This window comes from Corvus hawaiiensis, chromosome 8 (assembly GCF_020740725.1).
Source record: "Corvus hawaiiensis isolate bCorHaw1 chromosome 8, bCorHaw1.pri.cur, whole genome shotgun sequence".
NCBI lineage: Eukaryota > Metazoa > Chordata > Aves > Passeriformes > Corvidae > Corvus > Corvus hawaiiensis.
In genome coordinates this window covers 21,566,392-21,589,917 of record NC_063220.1, presented here as the reverse complement: position 1 = coordinate 21,589,917, position 23,526 = coordinate 21,566,392, and the positions used below count along the sequence as shown (strand labels likewise).

Here is a 23,526-nt window from a genome sequence, read left to right as displayed (position 1 = left end):
CTCTTCCAGTTCATTTCCATGTACACAGATCTGTGGTCACAAGTTTCAGAGCACCTCTTAACATAAATCCTGCTGCAGGTGTATACACATATTAGCACTGTATTAAAAGAAAACATGATTTTGGAGCCACGTTTTCTCATTATTCAGATGCCTGTCTAAAAAACAAGAAACTGAACACCATGATTCTGCAGCTAGATTTACACCATCTTTGACAATCTGCTAATACCTCCATGTTGGAGAGGGTTTTGGCAGATAAGAATCTCCATCCTGACCCAGGTAATTGAGCTGTATCCTGTCCTTCCAGCATTTCAACTGTTAAGTCAAGTAGAAACATCCAGAAAATTCACTAATCTTGAGGCTTTTTGGCCTTGTTGGTAGTCAAGTAGTAGCAAGGGGTCTCACCATAGGAAGTTCATAGATTATATCAAATGGAAGGCAGATTTGGCTCCAGATACAGCAGGGCTGCCTATGAGAATCTGTGATTCTGATACAGATAAATACTGTACTGCAGTGTCTCTAAATCAACCCAAGCTATAGCTACACATAGGTAATAACTGACTTTCTCCCCAGCCTGTTTTTCCCTTCATCAGAAGGGCAAACTAGCTTATGTTGTGATCTGTGTAACAATAATAAGTTAGTATTCCACTTATCCACATGTTTGCACAGATATTCAAGAAGCTGAATAAAAGCAAAGACAAAAAAATGTATTCTCTGCTACTTCTTGGGTAACTTTCAAACGTAGAACACTAGAGCAGTTTCTTTCTCTATGGTTCTGCATCTGAAATTTACTCAAGTAGTAACTGACTACATGAGCTACAAGGCAGATGTCCAATACAAGTGCCTTAATTTCACCTTGCCATTTAGTTAACTACAAAATCTGTTGTTACCTTTTATAACCCATGTTACTTTATGAAAACACTGCTGATTTAACAGGTACTGTTACCTAAATGAGGCATTTTAATATGCCACAATGGAAAACGTAGGATGGCTACTAGGCCCTGAATTTTAGGATCTTCCAGTTGTTATATGCTTGTACTGACTTCTGAATACCAGACTGTTCAACACCGATTTTCCCTTTTCCACAGAAACAGTGGCACCACTGCCCTTACCAGCTCCCACCTAGAGCATCAGTGGTTCCAGAGAACAGATTTTTTTGTTTTTCCCCTAAGTTCATGGCAGGAACGGTTCTCTGCAGAAAAACAGAATTTATAAGCATGACAAAGAAAAAAAAACACTCATGTAGAATTCCTTTATTGATAAAAGTAGTATTTATCACTATGTTTTAATATATTAAGATTATCTTTACATGCTCACTAATATATGGCTGAAGCAACAGAAACTCACAGCATTGATCTTTTGCAATAAGCTCTGCCACAGCAAATGTATCTTGACCAGCAAGGTACATGCTACACAATATTTTATAGCAATTATCCACCCTCTGTAGCACACTGGACAGTTTGTCTTTCATAAACCTCACTTTACTTGACTAATAGTTAGTTCTAGTGCACACTAAGTTCATGGTGTAAATCACTGCTCACAGGTTAAATGCAATCTTTTAATTAGCTACAACAGTATCTAGTTACATTAAAGAGAATTTATATAGATGTGGTAGGCTGTTTTCCAAGGGACTCATTTACAGCACCATTGAAAACGTGTGTCAGAAACTTGATATCATGTGATTATTTTCCAGCTTGATTTTGCTTTCAGTGCTCATGACCACTTACACCAGGTTGGAAAGGAATTCAACATGTAGAAGATGACCCACTTCCATGCGGAGTCACCACAAAGAATTTGCAAAGTATTAGAAAGCAGACACTCAGCAGAAAGAACTGATAGAGGATACTAAAAATCAAATTGTGTCTGCTTCAGCATTAGTTCAAGTTAGATGAAGACTTATTCAGCTGTTAAAATTAGTTTTTAATAAGTCTTAAGCTTACTGTAAGGCCATATAACAAACCACTCTCACATAAAAAAGCTTTAAAAGCAATTATTTTCAATGGCATTTGCTATTTCTTTATTGACTCATAGTGAAAAACAATATACACTTTGAAGAGACTAAGGGTTTGGGGTTTTGTGTAGTAAAAGCTTATAAATTATGGCATAGAAGTAAGTGTTACCAGTGTAGTTAAAATCTTCTACTAAGGAATGACATAACCAGTAAGAGTAGTATAATCCAATTCTGAGTTGTCACTGATTCTTTTGAGAATTTTTATCATATAATGCATTCTACAGACCTAATTCCTCTCTCAGAACAATTATTATTTTCCATGTATCTAGAGTGGAATCTACTCTTAGCCACTTTTACAGTCAGCATTGATCTGTTAAAACCTATTTCCACCCAAATCACTGCTGAAGCAACCCTACTTCTAAATCAGTGCTTTGGACTAACATTAATATAGATTACATTGAATTTCTCTATGTTCACCCAATTAAAACATTATGAAAGCATTACTCCTACCCTTGCAGTCCCTACTGGAAAGCCTAGCTCACATAATACTGAAATCTGTGGCAATTCTCTTTATACCAATGGATTTGTTTGGCCCTGTTACTGTAGGCAGTGGATTCTGCACATGCTTGACAGGATAGACTTTACCAGTAGTAGCTTAATGCTAGAGCTATACTCAATTCTCTGTTGACACCATGAGGGAAAATTAGGTAATATAAGCAAGCAATTTGAAGGTTACAGTCCAGTGCCATTTAAATATGTAGACTAAAACTGCTTAAGTTCTGTGATTGGCAAAGTTGGTCAAAGCCTGGGTTCACCTCTTGCATACAAAAGGAATAAACCTAGTCACCATTAGTTCAGAAGTTGCAGAGAAGCAAAGCCTCTATAAACTGGTCTTAAAAAGGAATATTTAAATTTGATACTTAATCATAAAAAGACATGAGAAAGTTCAACTTCTTTAAAACAACAGCTTTTTTTGTTTTCTTCACTGCAATTTATTAGCATTTTAGAGCTCCATCATACCAGGCACTATACAAACACACAAAATCATCCGTTTCACATGTAACAGTAAACCAAAACTGTGTCACAGTACAAGAAGGTTGACAAATCAACTCCACAGCAGGAAAAATACATCAAAGGGCCCTTTCTAACTGTTAAAATCCCCTTACAAGTTTAACAAACATTAATGAAAAGGTCTTTAAATCTTGGTGAAATAAATATATTAGAGATGAAGTTTCTGTATTAGTGACAATAATGTAGTTAGGAAAAGAAATGTCAGTACTGCTGCAGATCCAACTAAAAGCAATTCCTTGTTCCCAACATTTTGTTGTATTTGAGGAAGTTGCTCCAAATTTAATAGCAACAGAACAGAAGAGAACCACTTTTCTGAACAACCATTATACTGTTAAACAGAAATACAAGGGTTTGGGCCATCTAGCAAGCTAACAGGAAAATCTCTCTGGAGAAAGGAATTGCATTCAGTTTTGAGAGCAGATGCTAGATCCATCAAGTTTACAAATGCCTTCAGTTTATTACCTCCACTGCTACACAGTAACCAAGTCAGTTCTAAATATTTCGGTGATGCTTATAATTAAAAAACCACATGCAGAAAAGTTTGTCCTTTGCAACAAAAAAAGTGCAAGACAACTACATAAAAATCTGCTGCGACATTGCTTTGTAGTGTTAGTGACCACTTCAGGGTCACAAAGTATCTTTAGCATTTCACTACCCTGAGTAACTGGAGAACAGGCCAGATATTCCACTATATCCCCCAGCCCCTCCTCCAAATTGTCAAAGCAAAGTTGCTATGCAAGAAATTTACTTGCACTTGACAGATAAAACACTTTCTATTCCCCAGCTTTGAACTACAATCATCACAAATGTCAAGCCGGGAAGAGGAGGAAAAAAACCAAAAATCAGATCAACAGAAAGATAAATTCCTTCCTTCCTGATGCATGGGTGGTGGGCTGGACTCAGCTGGTCTGACAGCTCAAGGGCCAGTGGAATGTAGTCTGAGAGCTAACGAATGCAGGTTTTGCCAGCATTAACTGAAGAAAAATTAAAGAAATGCCATGTTATTACTTTTTTTTTCCCCTCAGAGAAAAACTGAAGTCTAACTGAAACCTACCTAAAATTTACTGATGTTCCCACCTTTGATTTTTTTTGAGAAAGACAGAATTTTATAGGTGTGGCAAAGACTCAAAGAGCACTTTACTTGCTACAGTTAAGCCAGTGGTTTGGCAATTACTAGCCCTTCACAATCCATTATTTTGTCATATTATCAGGGTAAGCTAAATAAAAAGTGACCGTTTTGCCACTACTCTGTAGTTCGAGAGAAACCCCATTTATTCATCTCTGTTATTCAGCACAACTATTGTGCTGCAAAAGCTGCAAAGACAGCTAGGCTCATGAAAGTGATTTTTACTGTAGCCCAAACACTAGTCAGTTTAATTCGTTAGTTCACCTAAAAACTTGTAAGAGTTATGCAGTAATTTGAGAAAGCGGTCACAGAGCACATTCAATACTTGGAAGAAAACTTATCAAGTGTAAAAACAAAAGCTTTTGAAGACTTAGCTGAAGGGCAAATAGACACCTGTATCACCCATTCAGAGGCTGAAACACGAAGCTTCTTTTGTGATTAATCTTGACCAAAGTTACAAAAACCCCTATGATTTTAATAGCAAACAAGCACACCAAAACAAGTTAAACTTCCAGTAACTTCCATGTGGGTGCTTGATGCAGCAGTCTTTTTCTAGGGATAACTCTTTAGATAAATATTCAGTGCATCACACACTTCAGTATCAAAAACCTCCAATAAGCAAGTACACAAATGTTTGTTAGCAACTCACAAGGTTTCCAGAGTTTAAATAGGAAGGCTGAACATGCCAGCTTGCATACAATTAACACATTAATTGTTTCACTCAATTATGTACTACTATATCCCATTTTGTGCTGAAGAGCTTAACTATTCATTGCCTATGCACAGACAGGTACTATACTCATTTATAAGAAGTCCATTTGTTCTAACCATCAAGTTTGTGGTCACCAAGAACCAAATCCACCCAGAAACTCTTGCAGCTCACAACATATCTGTGTCTCACGTGTACTCACTATCAGCCTAGTTAAAGTTAGCTTCTGCTCCTTCTGGCAAGTATTTGTACAGGTGAACAAAACAAAGCCTGCATAAGAGAAGGGAGTTTTATTAATGGTTCCCTCATCTAAAACAGTTGCAATATGCAGCCTCTTCCAAACTCAGGAAAAGTTTGGAAGACAGGAGAGGAAGCAGCTCAGCTAAAATAAGTTCTAGATGACAGCTTTTAACAGCTCCCCAGCTTGACAGTAAGAGTCAGACTTCTGAAACTGAACAGCTGATACCCAGCAAATGGCTGAAAGATGAGAATGGGCAAGGAAGTTGATATGGACTTCCCTGGCTCAGCCTTTAACAAGCTTCCCATTCTGATGCACTCAGTTAAAAAAAAAAGGCTAAAAACACTCATTAAAGTTTGCCACTATACAATGACTTAACTAAGCTGATCAGCATGCCTCTCTCAGTTCAGGTGTACAGAACTAACCACCATTTACTTATACTGCTACTATGGCACTTCTGTGACTATACCCATTTATGAAATTAATGACCACAGCTGTTTTCTTGCATGCTTTTCAGCATTTAACAAGGGGCAGGCTTGACTAGTTCATGCTAAGATTCAGCTACAAAAATGCCATTCAAATTGAATACCATTGTATTTTACTATTCCCACAAACAGAAGTTAAACACTGAGCAATGAGACCAGAACAGCTGCAACATACGCAAACATTTTAAGCTGCATACACAAAGATATCTGAGCATAAAGCTTGTAAAGTTCACCAAAGCAGTACTTTCTCAGCTCTGTTATTCATAATTTTATTTATGCACCATATGTACCCGAGGACAAATATTAAGCGCAATACTTGCTGAAATCAAACCTTCCCAGGCCATCACAAAAAATCAGTTTAATGTAAAAACTGCTTGCCTGTACTTTTCCTTTCACAGACTGTAAGCTCTAATTATCGTTTGTTAGTAGATACAAATTGAGGGGCCAAAGGCAGGAGGTGCTCTGCTGTTAGAAACAGGGAAGCATTGATTGGAAATGCCAATGTCAGATGGAGTGACCATTAGATGTGGAATTAAGAATCCTGAAAGGAAATAACTAGACAAATCTGAGCCCGAGATTCAGAAGAGACTTTAGCCTCTTCGGGGACCTAACTGGAGAAATCATATGGAATACAGTCCTAGAAAGAGAAATTCTGGAGAGCTGGTTGATTTTCAAGATCACCTACTCCAAGCTGGCTCATCCTTATGAGCAGGAAGACAAGGAAAAGTGGCAGGAGGCCTGCTGGAATGAACAGAGTACTCCTGCCAGGAGGAACAAAGACATTAGCTGAGCATACAAGGATGGGGTCCATCCCAAAGTCCATCTAGAGTTGAACCTCCGGAGGGGCATGAAAGACAACAAAAAATGCTTGTGTAAATACAGCAGCAAAATAAAGACCAGGTAAAATGCAGGCCCACCATGGGATAGGTATGGGTGTCTGACCAAAACACACAAAATTATGTACTCAAAGACTTACTTACCTCTGTCTTTTCTGAGAAAATCTGTCTTGGGGTGAATTTATGATGTATATCCCTTATTGCTGCTCTATGCCCAGAAATCAATCCTGTGCCTTTCTGTGCCTTTAAACTGAGCCCAAGAGGGGGGAGAGAAAAAGACCAAGCAAACTCCTCAAAACAGTTGTTCAAGGACACAGATACACACTCCTCTGCATTCTGCTGCTGCAGCGAGAAGAGCAGAGGAAGCACCCTTCCTGCTTTTCAGCCAGCTTTCGGCTCCTTTTCTCCAAAGGGAGACAGAAAGCTGAACTTTGTTTTCCTGGGACTTCGGTTTTTCCCTTCTTCTCTTCTGGACTGTTTCAACATCAGAACACACTGGGAGAATTTTCCACCGAGGCCCCAGAGGTGGGACAGCACTGACCCAACTCCAAGGAGGAGGAGAGAGACCACACCTACAGAAGGACTCTTGAAATCTTCCCACGTTTCTCTTCACAGAGAGAGGTTTTCTTATTCAGCATTATTATTCTTTTCCTCTGTGTTTGTTAAATAGTTTTTTTTCTCTCTTTCACTTTCCTCTAAGGAAAGCTCTTTACCCTGAACCTGGTGGGGGAGGGATGGTTGTAACCTGCCTTCTATCAGAGGATATTTTCCTCCAATTTCTCCAAACCAGCACAATCTGCCTTCAGCAATCCCAGGTCCCCAGGATCCACTGAGAGCTTGGTACAAGGAAAATTTATATTTGGTGAAAGAAGCTCAAACTACATTTGCTATTCTGTGGGTATAACCATTGATTGAGAATGCAATACCACATTATTACAATAGGTCTCCTCATAAGTATCCTAGGCCAACACCAACAGAAACAGCTTGTTTCTTTTCTCCATTCTTTACTGGAGAAACCCATCATGAATCACCAGTTTCCTACTCTACCCATGAAATCAGGATACTGGGAAACTGTTCCAACACATGTTTTCTCAGTGAGAGGAAGAGTTGGATATCATCAACTAAGAGTCAACATGCTGACAGGTTCATTAACTCGGGAAAGGCTTTGATATTGAGTAGGTTTTCAGTTTTTTGCTTCTGTCCCCTTCACTATCCACTGCTGTTCATTATTCATGTTGTAAAGAGCTCTCCTGAAGCATCAGAACAATACTGACTTCTGAATAAGAGATTTGTTACAAAGTGAGTTGTTCAATGTATTTTGACACAAATCTTTGGTTCTAGTCTCAGTATATGGGCAAGTACAAGTCACACCTCAGTAGACTTTAATTATTAGGCAAAGTAAGCAAAGGAAAAGTTTGCCCCCTCTATTGATTGTCTAGTCAGTCTTTCATATCCTCACAGAAGCACTAGGGTCTGATTTACCCCAGAGACAAACCAGACCTACTTCCAAGTATTATGCATGTAGGATCATGCCCCAATTCCCCCCCCCCCCCAAGTTCAGTTTTGAGCTGCTAGGATGCTAGGCTTGTGTTTGGAAGAAATACTTATTGGTGAAATATTTGTAACTGTAAAAAAGATCCAGCCTTCGTTTCATCATTTTATCTCCCCATGCAGCAAGTCACCCTGCATCCACAGAGTACCTTCTGAAATGAAGGTAGCTGCAATATTCACTCATCTGGTGTATTACCATGGCTCAACACTTGTTACTCTAGATTCCAATTACAGGACAATATTTAGAGTTAATTCTCTCACCTGTTGTCATAAAAATTAAGGAAGAAATTATACAACTAAACATTACAATTAATGTAGTGGATTAACTTTTAACAATTATACAGTTACATCAAAAACACTTTACTGTTCAAATTCAATAACAACAATACTCCTATTGCTGTGTTTAAAGACAAATGTCAGGAGGGCTATCACTTCACAGAAATTAAGAACTGTGGCTGTAGAGAAGTTCTGTATCAAGAACCACTTCTCAGCATTTGACTGAGCAAGCGATAAAATATAATTTGTCACTAAAGAAAAAAAATTACATTGTTTCTTAAGGTCTAGTTTGCCAGCCTGACTTGCTTTTCAGTGTGAGTAGTGTCAAGCCAGTAAGGCTCAGTACAGCAATGCAGTCAGAAACAGGAGCTCAGGAGAAACACACGCAAGTGGAAAACAGAGAAGCAGGGATAAAAAGTTAGTCTTCACTACATGCAAAGCCACTACCAAAATTAAGCAGTACTCAAGGCAAGAACTGACTAGAATTGGCCTATTCTCTCCTTTGAAAAATCATTTGGCATCATTTCCAGTAACTAGCATTAAGACCACATTTGCTAACACATCTTTAAAACCACTGTCTGGATCCACACCCACCTAGTCCTCTCAAAGATTTGTTTCATAAATCCAAATTTCAACTACATTGGGAAGGGGAAAACACTTATAAATTACTTCATTTATGTTCTGAAGTTACACATATCTGAACCATTTTGTTTGGTTAATTTTTCATTAGCCTCTAAAAGGAATTCCACATCTACAGTCCAATATCACTATATGGAGAAAAGCATCTTCTTGTTTCAAAGTACAAAGCAAAACTACATCACTCTCTAAAGTTAGAAGAAATCAGGAAGAATAAACTGCTAAAAACACTGGCCCTTAACACAGGTTTAACTCCTCCCACAGGAGGTGGTATAATTGACTTATGCAGCAGAAAGCATATAGTAAGTTCTCCAGAGCAGGAGTGGTATTCACCAGATTCTTGGCATATGGAACTTTTTAGTCCAACTGCCACTTAAAGACTATCCATTCCACAATAATAGTCCCAGTTTTTATGCCCAAAAATTAAGCAGCATATGAGGAGACATTCACCATCTCTATGCACATTCAAAGGAAGAGAGAACAAAATAATCCTTCTAAAGCTGACGGAGGAGACTGGTGTATCCAAACGCAGTAACAGAACAAGGAGATTATTCCATTCAAACCAGAAACTAATTAATCACTTAAGTAAAGATGATTCCTAACAGATAAAAGCAAGAAAGCAGTTTATGAGGTGTTTTGTTATTACAAAGTTGCTTTCTGTCTGATTAATCACTCTTCTCCCAGCCCCTCCCATACACACACCCTAATGGGGTTTATCCCCTTTCTCAGAGCATATGGACAGTTCCCACAATATGGCAAATGATCCCTGAAGAAATTGCTGTACACTGAAGGATACTCTAGTTCAAAAAAAAAGGAAATTTTTATTATTTGTACACTAATCACAGTTTTCTATTACTCATAGATAAGACATAGAAACCTGTAGTGAAAAGACTCATTCTCTCACGAGATCTGCTCTTTTGACCATTTCTTTCAGCTTCAAAATGTAACAATATAATAAACTGGAGATGGGGAGGCACAGATCTATACATATCCCACAACAAGTTACAAACATCAAGAAAAAATGCAGAAGCCACAACCCCCTTTAGAGTCATCTTTTGGCTGCACAGAAAATTCTGCAAGGGAAAAAAGCTTATCTTTTTCCTTTCTTCTCCATCCTTTTCTGAGATACATAAATATAGAAACATATTGCAAGCTGATTTTTCCCCTTAAAAAAGAGAAACACTAAGGTGCTCACAACAGCTCACTCCTCTCTTTGTACCCTGAGTTACAGGCAAGTCAGCTATGCCGAAAGAAAACTTTAGGATAATAAAGCTGTTTTACCATCCACTCTCCACAACAATCAGACCATTTCTCCTCATTCCAGGTGTTTATCCATGTATTTGACTTTTGCTGCTGGAATCATGACAATGACAAGGATTTCAAGGCAGGCTGCGTTCCTCACAAATTCATTTAAACAGGTGATTTCCAAGTTGGTGGTTTGCAGGTATCAGCAGGCAATTTACAGCCTGTCCAGGGAAGATGGACAGCCTGTTCCAAATGGCCCTGCAACCCCAGGCAACTTCTCACCTGTCAGAGGCCCGTGGATATACAGCCGGAACATGCCAGTGGCTTCAGGTGATTACTGCTTCTTCCTCTGCTAAGAAGAGATAGGACAGCTGCAATAGCTACACTAAATGCAATACTCCCAAACTTAACTTTTCTGTTTGGTTTAAACTTCATGTCTCTGCCAAAGTACTGGTATCAAGTTCCATCTGTTTTAAGAGCTATCTGGGTAGTTTTAGTTGTGCCTAGATGGGGTGGGCTTCAGCTGGCAGCAGTTTAAAGAGACTGACCTCACCACTTCAGGAAGTCACAAAAACCTTTGACACACATGACTGTCTGACCCAGTACTATAGGGTCTTGCTCCCATCAAGTACAACCTCCAGTTAAGCTGAAACTTACTCTAGACTGCCTTTATTTACATTTTTAAATACTGTTTGGCCCAGATCTACTTAAAAGAAACATCTGATAAACCCTGACTACGAGACAGGATATTTATAACCTAAGAGACCCTTCCTGATGATTAGCCTGACCTAGCCAGGCCTGACATAGCTAGTCAAAGCTACTAACTGAGATACAGAAAGGTGTCAGTAACATTTCATAAGCCTCCAAACCTCAATAGGTAAATAAAGGCATATCACAGCATCCAACAGTAACACCTTCTCAAGAAATGTGGTCATAAGTCATTTAATAGAGAGTAAAGCAATTTTTTCCCATTAAAAAATAATGTAATAGAAACTGGCTGCATATAGACACTTGTGAAACAGATCCACATACAAAAGGACAGCACAGAGGATAGAAAGGCAGAAGTTGCATCATCAAATAGACAAGCACTATTTTTTCAGAGCAGATCTCTGTTATGAAAGATCTCAGCCACTTCATTTATTACCATTAGGGTCTTAAATCTTCCATTATGAAGATTTCACAGGAGCATCACTTTGCTCAGATGTCCTAAGCTCTATGAAAATGAAAGACACAAAAACAGAGTAGGTCTCAAGTAATTGGTCTCAGGTAAAGCAGGTCAGATCTTTCAGACCACTGACCTTGTTGAACAGCCTGGACTCTGAAAAACCAACACCTCTTTGAGCTGCTGAGCCTGCTCCAGTATTTTAAATTATGTCTACCTTCCAAGTCCCTTCTACTACCTTAATTTTCATGCAGAGAATTACTGCCCAATCTGTCAAACTCAGCAGCTTCACCCATGGTATTGTTGGTATTTGGCAGGGCAACAGCAACACTGCTCTGAGGCAGTTCTGTCTGAAACAGCAGAAAAGTGACCAGAGCGGGCTGTGCCTGTACTGACAGAATGCCAGAATCCATAGAAGGCAGTATGGAGCTTACAACATCAGAGCAGAATTTGCTTTGTTTGGCAATAATATAACATTGGTCTGAACATAAATGCTTATAAATTCATACTCACAATTTTTTTCTCCTCCATGAAATAAAACTATTTATATAACATGTGTGATTGCTTTACCATTTCTGCGTCATCAGCAGTCATCCTTGATAAAAATCCCTCTTTTTAAAATAGGCTAGAGGTCTGATGAGTTTTTAAAAAAAAAATAAAACCAACAAAAAATCAAACAATTAGGGAAAAAAAAAAAAAGCCTGAAACAGCTAGAAAATCACTACATGGTTCTTTTCCTCCCTGAGAAGTTTGACAACTTAGAACTCAAAATTTCATTTCACTCTCCTCTGAACTAATAGGATATTTAGCAAGATCAAAATTATTCCATATCTATTAGGTAGCCTTGACTATTACCCACGAACAGCACCACTTCTGTTGACTTACAGTATCACATCTTTTAGCCTAAAGAAATACCAAGCGCCAACCTTTCCATAAGAGGCACACATCCACTTTAAATATAAGCCAATACAAACATTAGGATTTTCAGTTAAAAAAAAGGACCAATGTAATACATTCAGTCTTGTGGTATCTGAAGCCTCTCCTCTCCCTCAAATTCTTGGCTCCAGTCCAAGTTGATTTTTGGGCAAAAAAGCTCCTGATGCTTACTTCTACATTGTATTTTTGCACAGGCAACAAGGACTTTATCCCACAGTGAAGAAATTTCACCAAAATACTTCAAAACTATTTCAGAATTATTGTGCAAAAGCTATTCCTCAACAGAATAATCAAGATGCAGTGGAATCAAACTGTTGCATATTGCAAACAGAATACCAAATCTTTCTTTGGTATTTTACCACAGGAGAGACTAACTTGTAAAGATTGTTATTTCATTAACTTCAACAATGACTTGGACTATCTCCTCCCCAGAATTACTTTACAATTAGGTTCTGACAAGGAAGCATCTCTATGGTAGCTCTACTTGAGTGTGCAAACTTTACATTAAAAAACCCATGTAATTTAAGATGGCTTCATGCAAGCCTTAAAATACAGGATAACCATGAAGGACAGAAAATACAGAAAAATAGAGAAAATACAGAAAACACAGGAATGCATGCTGAAGGAAAGTTCTCTTACAGAGGTCTGTAGTCAGGATGTTTAGGAGCAGGACTCCCTTTTGACTCATCTAATAGTCCTAAATTAAGACTCTCATATCTATCAATCTCTGTTCCATCTTGAATAGTGTATTCCATCTAACTCCGTCTCAGGAATGCTCAAGTTATCGCACATAGGTCCTTCCTTATAGCCATATAGTCTTTTTCTAGCCCATTTTCTCTCACAGTACATCTTCTATGCCTTCCACAAGAATGGGTCTCAACACTTCAAACACTGCTACCAGCAGTTAAATACAGACACAATAGTTAAATCAATTAAATATTGCATTTTCCAAACTGCAGAATCCTTACTATAGGCTGGGCAACTGAAAAGTAGTGCTGCTATTATCAATAATTTATAATTATTAATCATTATTTTTATTAATAATAATTAATTTATTATCATTAATTTATCATTTAAAAACTCCCTGCTCCTCAGTACTTTCCTTTATGTACTTTGTGATACTCACACTACACTAAGAACCCTGACCAGACAGCAAGCAACGCAACAAGCCAGCAGCTACATTACTCTCTTGGTTGTACTAACAACTCCATCTTTGCTGTCACCTGGGAAGCCACCAGAAGGCTCGTAATTCGAGAACCTGTCTGCACAAATTCTCCTGCTCCTGTGAAACTGCTGTTTCATAAATCACCTTTACACTTCAGAATGATGCACTGAAAACACAGCTCCAGACAAGAAACAGAACTTTCTTCTGCATTTTTCCTAATGTAGTCAAAGCTGCATTTTAACAGACCACGGCATCTTCCTGGTAATTACCACTGCAGATTACACCACTTCTATTTGCTCTTTGTGATAAACACAGAAAAAATAATTCAACTATCTTTCTTTTTATCTAACTAGCAGGCAAGAGAACCAGAGGCTTCCAAAACAGTCCAAAATGAAGGAAGAGCTAGCATTAGCAAGCTGCAGAAAGAAACCAATTCTGTTTCTGCATTTCTCTAATAAATGAGACTTTATCACATCAAGTTTCTTTTGAGAGAAAGGTGGGGTGGGGAAAAACAGTCACACAATCCAGTGTTACAGAGTTAGCTCACAGAAGCAAAGCATTATTCCAATGTCTTCCTTTCAAGGAAAAGTATTTCATATACACAGGCTTCACACCCTTACAGCCAAAACACCTATTACATCAGCAAATTGCTGAAGAACAAGTGCTCTTCATAAAAAGAAGAATGTCTTCTATAGTCAGCAGGAAGCACAAGTATTCTAGACAGTCTGTAATATTTATAGTCATGGCGACCAAGATATATAGTTACACTGTAGTAAACTGCAAAACCTCTAAGTGGCAAGTTATTCTAGCGGTAGCAAGTACTACAGGCCAAAACGTGATAAACACATCACACACATTAGTCATCTTGACAGCTTCTTATGCCCACAAGTCTCATGATTTCAGTGCATTAACACATTGGTTAGCAGTGACACAGTATTTTAACTTGCACAGCTATTCATTTTAAGGCAAAGTTTACTGGCAAAGGGTATTTCTTGCCAAGAACTACTTCAGAATTTCACAGGATTCAAAATGAGCAAGCAACACATGGTGTCCAAAAATGAGTTCAGTATCTGTAAACAAGCTTAACAAAGGTGAATGTAAGTACCACCAGGTAATTCTCAATGCAATAGAAGAGTAGGCAATGTCACAGTGCTTTTTCTATATCAAAGAAAATATTTCTGTCTTGCAACAGTTCGTTATTCTTTTGTTGATTACAAAAGTGCTAATAGGACTAAAACATTTCAAATGTATTAGTCACTTGCACTTCTCAAGCTGCAGTGTCCATACTGCAAGTACTCAAATCTTAAAGAGACATGCTATGCATAACTGCCTTCAAGATGTCGAGAGAGTGAGGCCAAATTTCTATCACCTTTAGCTTCCCACAAGCGAACAGTAACTCATACTCGAGGCTACGTAACAAGAACAATTTACAGCTCCAGACTTTGCCTGGAAACCACAGGTCTGTCCTGCATCAACTCCTGCATTGATAAGGAACGGCCAGCCGTCACCAATTTAAAAATGAAACCCAAATGCCTGGGAAATTTGAGCTTTGTTATTGGTTGGGTTTGGGTTTTTTAGGATAGGCTCACGCCAAGTAACTATTTTGCCTTTTATAGCGCATACACTTAAAATAGAGTTTCCTAGGCAGCAGAGAACCACACAGCGTATCAGAGCCATCTGTGAGGAGTTTCGGGGCGGGTAGGAACAGCAGCAACTACCGCGCTTGACTGCACTTTTAATGTGATGCCGCTCCTCAGGTGGGCAAAGGCTTCTTCGCCCCAAGACGGTGAGCAACTGGCTGTTGGGACAACTCACTGCTCCGCAGCGCGGCTCTCCCGGCTCCTTCGCCAGCCGGAGCGGGAAGACGAAGGCGGCTTCCAGGCGGGAGCCGCAGAGGTCCAGACAGACTTCCAACTTAACCCTTACCCGGGCCCCGCCACCGCGCCCGGCCCGTCCTCACGGGGCGGAGGCCGGGACACCTGTCCGCGACAGCCCGGGGCGGGCGGGCGCCGCCGGACTCCCAAGTTAGCCGCGGCGGCCAAAGTCGCTCCCGGGAGAAGGCGGGCCAGCCGCCACTACTCACCCGCACTAGGTTGCTGACAGCGGCCTGCACGGCCGACACGGGGGCGGTGAGGTCTGGGATGGCCTTTCCATCCACCTCCCCCTCCTCGTGCATGATGACCAGGTGGGAAATCTGCTGGGCCACCGGCTCCAGGATGCTCTCGATGGTGCGCGTGTGGAAGACGGGCATGGCGGCGGCGGGGCGGGGGGCCGGGGCCCGAACTCAGCACAAACTCCTGGCAAACTCTGTCTCTGCGGGCTGGCGCCCCACGGAGAAAGCCGGGGCCTCCACACAAAGAGGAAAAAGAGAAAGAACAGAAAACCAAACGACCACTCCGACCTCCCCTCGCCCCGGTGCGGAGTACAGCACACGGAGAAGCGGCTGCCGGCTCAGGCTCACGGAAGCAGGACTCGAACTCGGTGCCCCCTTGCCGCCCGCTAGCAGCGCCCACCCCGCACTGGCGCCGCTCCTCAGCCAGGCGGCTTTTCAACCGCCACAACCCGCCCCTCCCGCGGCTCCCGCCCCCGGCCGCCTCGCCCAATGGCTGAGCTGGGACCGCCGCTCCCAGTGGCGCAACGCCGCGTCCATCAACATTCCAGAGCCTCCTTCCCCCTCCACCCCCTGCCTTTCCCGCACCACCCTCCTTCCCAACCAAGCTTGGTTGCGCGGGCGCTGGTTTCCCAGCGTCAAGATGACGTCAGGCATTCTGGTGTCCATATAAGGACACGATCAAGGCCAGGGTGCCGAGATAGCGGGGGGCGAGGGCGGCGAGATTCCTGCGCCACGCCCGCTGCCGGCGCAAGTTCGCTCCGTTGGGCTGAGGCGGAGCGTGGAGGCCCGCCGGGTGTGTGGGGCTGGGCATCGCTGGGATGGGGGTGGCCGAGGGGAGGTTGCGCTCCTGGCCGGGCCAGCTGTCCCCAGGCGCTGCTTGGGGCGCACCCTTTCGTGCGGGGCGTGCGGTTTCCCCGCAGCCCGCCCTGCGCGGCCCGCCCTGGGCGCGGCCCCATAAGCTTCCGCCCACACTGAGGAAAAGTGGCGACAGGCTGCGGGCGCTGCTTTCCACCCCCGCTCCGCCTCAGGTGGGGAGGGTTGTCCCTGCCGTTCCGCTCCCTGTTCGCCTTAGGTGGGGAGGGCTGTCCCCGCTGTGCCGCCCCCCGCATGCTGCCCCTCAGGGCTGAGGGGACACGGCGGGACAGCGCTGAGGCAGCGGCAGCAGCCCCGTGGGGCTGCCTGGGGTGGCATGTACGGGGAGAGTGAACCTCGGCTTGGGTTTTACCGCTATGACTGGCGGTAACAGCAGGAGCTTGTTTAAATACGCTTGGGTGAGCGGCGTGGTGTTGGGAGAAGGAGTACTAACTGTGGTCAGAGAGGAACATAAATCCCCGCTTTCCCGTGGCGCCGGTGTGAGAGCGTGGCTGCCAGTCCCAGCCCAGCTCGTTGTGAGCCCTCACGAGCGCTGCCCGCCCTCCGGCGTACCCCGGGCAGGGTCTCTTGTGGCACTGGCAGCACTCGTGGTAATAAAATAAAACGTGAGTAAGGAGTTACGCTCTGCCCTTCTTCTTTTCTTTGATGACACGAGCACAGGTTCTGATTTGTAAAGTTATTGCTGGCTTTTAGATGTTTTTATCCTTGTGCTGCTGCTATTTTAAGCCATAAATCAATGTCCCTGTCAGACTAGGTTGCACTCTGAAATGTTCCAGAGCAAACAGTGTGTTTTCTGTGCAATGTTTGAACGCAGCCGGGCCTACCAGAAGACACAGGGACATATAGAAAGATCAATTAAATTGGTAAGGCTGGTGTGGGCTCAAGGATCTCTTTGTAACTTGTACCAGCATTGTCATGGTTGAAGTTACAGGGACAGTTACAAGCTGTAGGCCTAAAAAGCGATGAAAAACAGATTTTGTTCAGGGTTAAGAAATCTTAGCAACACCTTTAGCTCAGAAGTTTGTTTGGTTTGGTTACTGTTCTCTTTCAGTATGCTGGGAATTATATTTCTGTGTATTTATTGATTCTCCAGTGGTAGAAGTCATATTACGAATTTCCATGTTGTACACTCCCGTTTGGTTTGCAAAGCAGTATACCTGTAGGCTTGATAACAGATAATCAAATTATGCTATTGGCATGCAAAACATAATTACAGTATCAGTCTTTCAGCAGTGATGAGTCTTTTAAGTTATTTGAACTGTGCACTGTAAGAGTTGTTTATGTTGTTTGCTATTGGCTGTATAGCAGGTCCCATTTTTAGTATACACATTCCTAGCAGTTCCTCTTTCACATACTATGGATCAGTTATAATGAGAATAGATAAAAATCCTTCTGGACAGCAGTGTGCAGGAGCTGGGAATTACAAAAAGCAATTAGTCCATGTCTAATAATCTGCTAAATTCTGTTTTATGGAAGTATACAAACTTAATAAACCCCACATACTTAGTCATTTGTGGGACTTGCACATAAGCTAAGCACTTTGATTAAAAATAATTGCTTTAGATTTAGAATTGTGTATACTGACTTATGGCTGAAATATGCATGTTCACGCATATGTCTTCATATATAATGGAAAAGTGTTATCTGATCGTTATAGAAGTCTGACCTGGTGGCTCAAATAGGTACAGTTGCTACAGCCAAATTGAAATACAGAACAGATGGAAATTTTTGGTGGCCTCCTGAAACTTTTCCTACCTACAGAACCAAAATCTACTTGTATTTGGGATGTGTTGGTATTAAGGGTTTGTTTCACTATTTTGCTTATATTGGTGTAATTTTTGCCCATACAAAATTTAAATTTTATTCTCTGTATTATGTAACTGTACTGCATGCCTATCACAAATTTCCTCTATGCTGTTGCTGTGGCTGCCTAATTCTTGAAGCCACATCCAGCAAAATTCTGTGCAATTAACGGCAATATATGTAACACTGCTTTTCTGGTTGTTTTTTTTTCTTTTGAAGTACTAAATTTTCAGTGTTTTCTCTTTCTTTTGCAGTATTCACAGCTGTGACATTGATGCCATATGAGTAACAGCTTTGAGGCAGGTACTTTTTTCAAAAAGTTCAGTTTCTTACTGTGATATTGCTTCCCCAGATTCTACATTAATCATTAATTCATTGGGTCCTAGTAGATGGTTAGAAAGTAATAATAGATGGGGTATTTTCTGTTTATAAAGCCCAGGATGGAAATGTGATTTCTTTTGTCCTCTTCCAATAAAGTATTGCATATCAAACAAAACAAAGGGATGCAAAATCTCCTTTCCTTTCCACACACTCAAAATGTTAGCGTTATTAAGAAGTAGTATATATTATTAGAATGGCAGTGGTGACCAGCATCTCAAATAAGTTAATGTGCTTAGAATGAAAGGATTAGCTTTTAAGGCATTCTTTCCAAGTCTTTTAGTATTTCATAAGCACTCAGGTGAGTCCAGTTAAACCCATTTCTGCAGAGAATTTGATGTCAGCAGACTCTTCTGACAGAAATCTCCGTTGTCTTTAGGACCATAATGTCTCTCTGACCCAAATGATCAAATAATTCTCCTCTTTTGGCAAGTCTTTTAACAGAGCAAAGGAATTCTCTCTTTACTTCCACTGAGGTAAGTGAGATGCTCGAATGGCAGAAGTAACAGGCTTAGGTAGAAAAAGGGAGGACACCGTGTGCTTACACAAAGCGTAGCTGCAATGCATCCTCTGCCGCCGTGTCTTTTGGAGAGTTCTGTGTCCCATGCTCAGGGTACATGGCACTGCAGCTGCAAGTGGCAGGAGCAGTGGAACTGAACTATTTGCAGAGCTTCGTGAACCTGCAGTTGTCTGCAATTATAAGGTATTTTGTTAGTATTAATACTTCATTGAAGTGAAGTGTGTCTGATTAGCTCGAAGCACTAGCCTCTGTCTTACAGTAGTTACTTTCAGTATTAGGTACCACAGCAGAGAAGAATTATGCTTTCTAGGCAAATACACTTGGTTGTGATTAATCACTTTTCCCTGGAATGATCCGATGTTGTTCCTTTACTGCACCAACTTCTAACTTTTCTGAGTAAAAACTAATTAGCTGCCTGAGAAAATGTACAGGAATGCTATCTTCATATATTGCATAAACTGGATTGTATCAATGTCTTGATCCTATGAAGATTTAAGCATATGTTGAAATTTAAGGTTTAGAGTCTCTTTTATCAGCTTCTGGAGGATTGGAGGCTACTATTGATCAGTGGATGTTCTGCATTTCCCTCTTATCAAGCATTAACTTTGGATAATCTAAGGGGTAACAAATGGATGATTGAATTTTAAATAATAAGGATTTTTTTCATTCTGTGGTAAAATCCACCTTAAACATAAATTTTAAATTTGTCATGAGTTTGTTGTAGAATGGTATTACTATACTGCTCTAGTGTGTAGGTAACGGGCACAGGAGGAATACATTTCATGGCTAATAAATGACAACCTTGGAGAAAGAAAGAGCAGATTACTAAGGTGTTTGATAGTGTAACTTCACCACGATGGCCTGCCAAAGTGCTTGCCATTATTTAGATAAGTTTTGCCATGAAACCAGGTTAGGTTCTGTTTAGTTCTGCGTCTTGGCTGGCTGTGTTCTAGGAACTGCAATGATACCTACTTCAGAATTTTTGTACACTGACTCATCATCAGTCACTATCTGAGCTACATGGGAGCAGCCTATTACAGCTGGAAAATTTACATCACAATTGTCATCCAGCTCCTTTGTTGAATAGAATACGAACTTTGTTTCATCACACAACACCACTTGGTTCCCAGCCGCCCTTCTTTAGCTGTGTTCTGTTGTTTTGCAGACGTAGTGGGGCTTAGGTCAGTAGAGAAGGTTGCTACCAATTCCCTGTCTCCTGCAAGGGGCTTCTTGCTAGAAGTTCTGCTGGGAAACCAAGAGTATAAATGTGGTTCATTTTTTCTTCTCTGTTACTGTGTCAACTGTTCTGAACCCAAAATACTTTATTAGCTACACTGCATTCTGAAGTGGGTTTTTTGTGGAGTAAGTATCACAACAATTGTAACAACAAAATTTAGAGAATGTTTTTAAGAACATGAAACATACAGAAAAGAAAGGTAAGCATATTAAATATGTATTTTTTGTGTATTTATTCTAGAAATTGCTAACTAGGGATGAGATTCAAAAAAACATTTTCCAACTTTTCTTCTAAAAAAATTGCCAGTGAAAATATATTATCATGTACATGTAAAGCACGTATGGTACTGTATGTGCAGTTAAAATTATACAGTCTATTCACAGTAAATGCAAACAAAAGGTCGTTCTGCTCTTGTGCTATCATTACTATGAACCTACAGTAGACTTTGGTTTTTCATAAAGGAACAGGTAGTTTTCAGGAGCTTGACTCGTATACTGGCTCAGAGGTTGTCAATATAATTGACTACCTGGTAAACAATCCAAGTCCTTTATTCACAGTAGGTGACCATTTTAATAGTTTAAACATTCATTTTGCAAATAGTGATTCTGGCTAATATTTATGGTCATTTCTACACACTGACACAGGGAAATTGAGGCAAATAAACCGAAGATCTCAAATGTGTTTTAAGTTAATAATATTAAACTTCATATGGATGTTGTCATTTGGCTTTAAATGACCTTTGCTGCTCTCCGATTCCTTTCCAAGAACATGTTTGTGAGAGCAGTAAGACTCTTGTCATCAAGCAGTTTACAGAGCTGCTGCATCTATCAGCTGAGATGTGGCAACTAGCTTCTTGTATGGTCTTGGTGTATTTCCTTATAAAGGAAAGGCTGTTTTAAATTACTCCTGTTGATCAGTTTAAGCTTCCCCTGTTTTACTTTGCACTCAAATGGTCAGATATCTCAGGTGAGATGCCTACAGTAAGTTCTCATATTTTTTGTCTGCCTTGCAAGAACTCATCTTGATACTCAGTCCTTGGCTAAGTATTTTTTGCATGCAGTTCTATTCAATTCCATTTCAAGACCTCTGTATCCAAATCAGTTTCCAAGATAATCTAAACAATACTTAATTGGGGTGCGGCTACATGTTCATCGGTGCTTCTGCAGGCTTTTTTCCCAACTTCTAATATTAGGTGCTTGTATGTATCAACTCCTTTCCTAGTGGTTCTTCATACTGGGTTTGATTTATTCAAGTATTAAAGCACGTGTGTATTGGGAAATGTAAGTTTGGTCTGAAATTTTAAGTGTTCTGCTGATTTGGAGTCTCATAAGTTATTTATTTCCCTCCTCCAGGATGAACAGGCTCGGGGGTTCCGCAATTCTGCTTATGTTCAAATTCACCACAAAGTCAAAGCCTTTAGAGTGGCCAATGCTTCTTGAAAAGCCACTGGCTGAAATTAAGTAGTACTATAAGGAGTAATAATGAACTCTTTCAATATATGCCTGTATGTGATTGGTTTTTAACTGCATAATTGTAGAGATCTTTAACATTTTCATGGGTTCTTTATGGCTTATATAATTACCTGATTTAGTATGCAGGCTAAAGATTTGTAGCCATATATTAGTAGGTATAGGAGTTTACTAACATCAGCAAACACTAAATGGCCAAATTAAACTTAAAAGAGAAAATGCTAGATGGCACTTAATTTCTGTATCTATGTATATACTCCCTCCATATACAGTGGAGATATAAATCCACAGAATAAATATACTTTTTTGACACACTTTTGAGTTTCTTATCTGTGTTGTATTCAGTAAAACATCTTGACTAAAACTCTTCAAGTGTCTCAGAGGAGCTTCACGTAATTACAATAAAGGCAATTAACCTGATGCAAAAATACTTCCTTCTTCCTGCCCCCAGATCCTGAACTTGCAGTTATTTTCATATAATTGGACCTTGTACTTGGGGAAAATTCAGTAGGACTCATTGTAAGATTGCTTTGTGAACATTTTTGTTCTCTGTTCCACATAAAATGCAGTGGTGTTATGAAAAGGACTGTGTACTCAACACTGGCACTTACGGTTTTAAAGATCATTAGGACTGTAGTGAGAGTTTTATCCTGCTGCAAAGGGAAGAATCCAGAATGACATCAATTCATGCTACATTACTGGGCCTGAAAAATTTGTTCGCTTGGCATGTTATGTCCATAAGTTTTGTTTTAGAATTTCTTCGATATACCAAAAACATGATCATCTTTCTCTTGTTCTCCTCTATAGCTAGATTCCTAGTTATTAGAAATTAAACTGTGAATCTCTTATCCATAGGGAAGATCCCTGTGCTTTGCCTTGCTTTCCTGTAGGTGTCAAATGTTAGTGGCTTTTTGCCCCGTTACACAGCTGACATTGCCATGTCAATATTCAGAGATAGGAAATCCTGTCCTAAAGGAGCTTGGCTATAAACTATTAGTTCTGTTAAAATGTTTCAAAATACTTCCTATTTGAGGCATTATATGCAATATGATAAGTATTCAGTCCACTTACAAAATGCAACAGTTGATTCATAAAAATTGTAACATTTTTTGAAATTCGGAGCTGTTTGGGTTCTGCTGTCTTGAAGCTGCTGGAGGATGAGAAGCAAAAATTATGAGCTTCTAAAACAACTAAGTTTCCTGCAAATGCCCTAAAATGCCAGGGGTGAAAGGAAATTCCTGTTTTGGTTTTGGGTTCTGTGTATAGAAAAATGTTCCTGATGCCAGGCAACAAGATTTTCCATGTGAGTTGTCTACTGTTGCATACTGTGTCAGCATTGCCAGCTCAATGGTAAAGTGTGTGCAAACTGGTGCCAAAAGAGGGGCAATAGCTTCAGCAATGTCCCGCTGTGCTTGTGAAACGCTGCTTCCTGAGACAAACTTTCTGCCTTCTTCACAGTTCCCCTTGCAGAGCAGTTAGCCAAGCCTAGACTCACATTTTTCACTCATACTGTATTTGATTTACATCAGCTGAAGGAAATGGTAATGTGCAACAGTGACTCTGGAATTTAAACACAAACCCACAAGGGATCTCCATGCTGAAGGCCAACTTCCAAATATGGGAGAAGAGAAGCAGCCGTAGTAGCCTGGGAAGCCATCCTCAGCACAGCAAGGGACAAAATAGTTGGAAGTATATGAGCTTTTAGGAATTTGTTCAGAAAGGTAATTGCTGTCATGTTTTCATCAGAGT

The 23,526-nt window shown here is 40.5% G+C and overlaps 1 protein-coding gene and 1 long non-coding RNA gene across 4 annotated transcripts in view; one reads left to right on the top strand and one right to left on the bottom strand.

Moving 5' to 3' along the window:
• Positions 1-15,913, bottom strand: part of VCL (vinculin) — a 60,425-nt gene extending 44,512 nt beyond the window's left edge. For all 3 annotated transcript variants that reach the window (XM_048311024.1, XM_048311025.1, XM_048311026.1), the window contains exon 1: positions 15,468-15,913. In XM_048311024.1, coding sequence (XP_048166981.1) covers positions 15,468-15,635 — 168 coding nt within the window. In that variant the 5' untranslated portion in view covers positions 15,636-15,913. The remainder of the gene's footprint in view (positions 1-15,467) is intronic.
• A 127-nt stretch (positions 15,914-16,040) lies between these two features.
• Positions 16,041-22,037, top strand: LOC125329701. Its single transcript, XR_007205237.1, has 3 exons — positions 16,041-16,975; positions 18,428-18,476; positions 21,661-22,037. It is a non-coding gene; the product is annotated as an uncharacterized LOC125329701 (long non-coding RNA).
• The last annotated feature ends 1,489 nt before the right edge of the window (positions 22,038-23,526 follow it).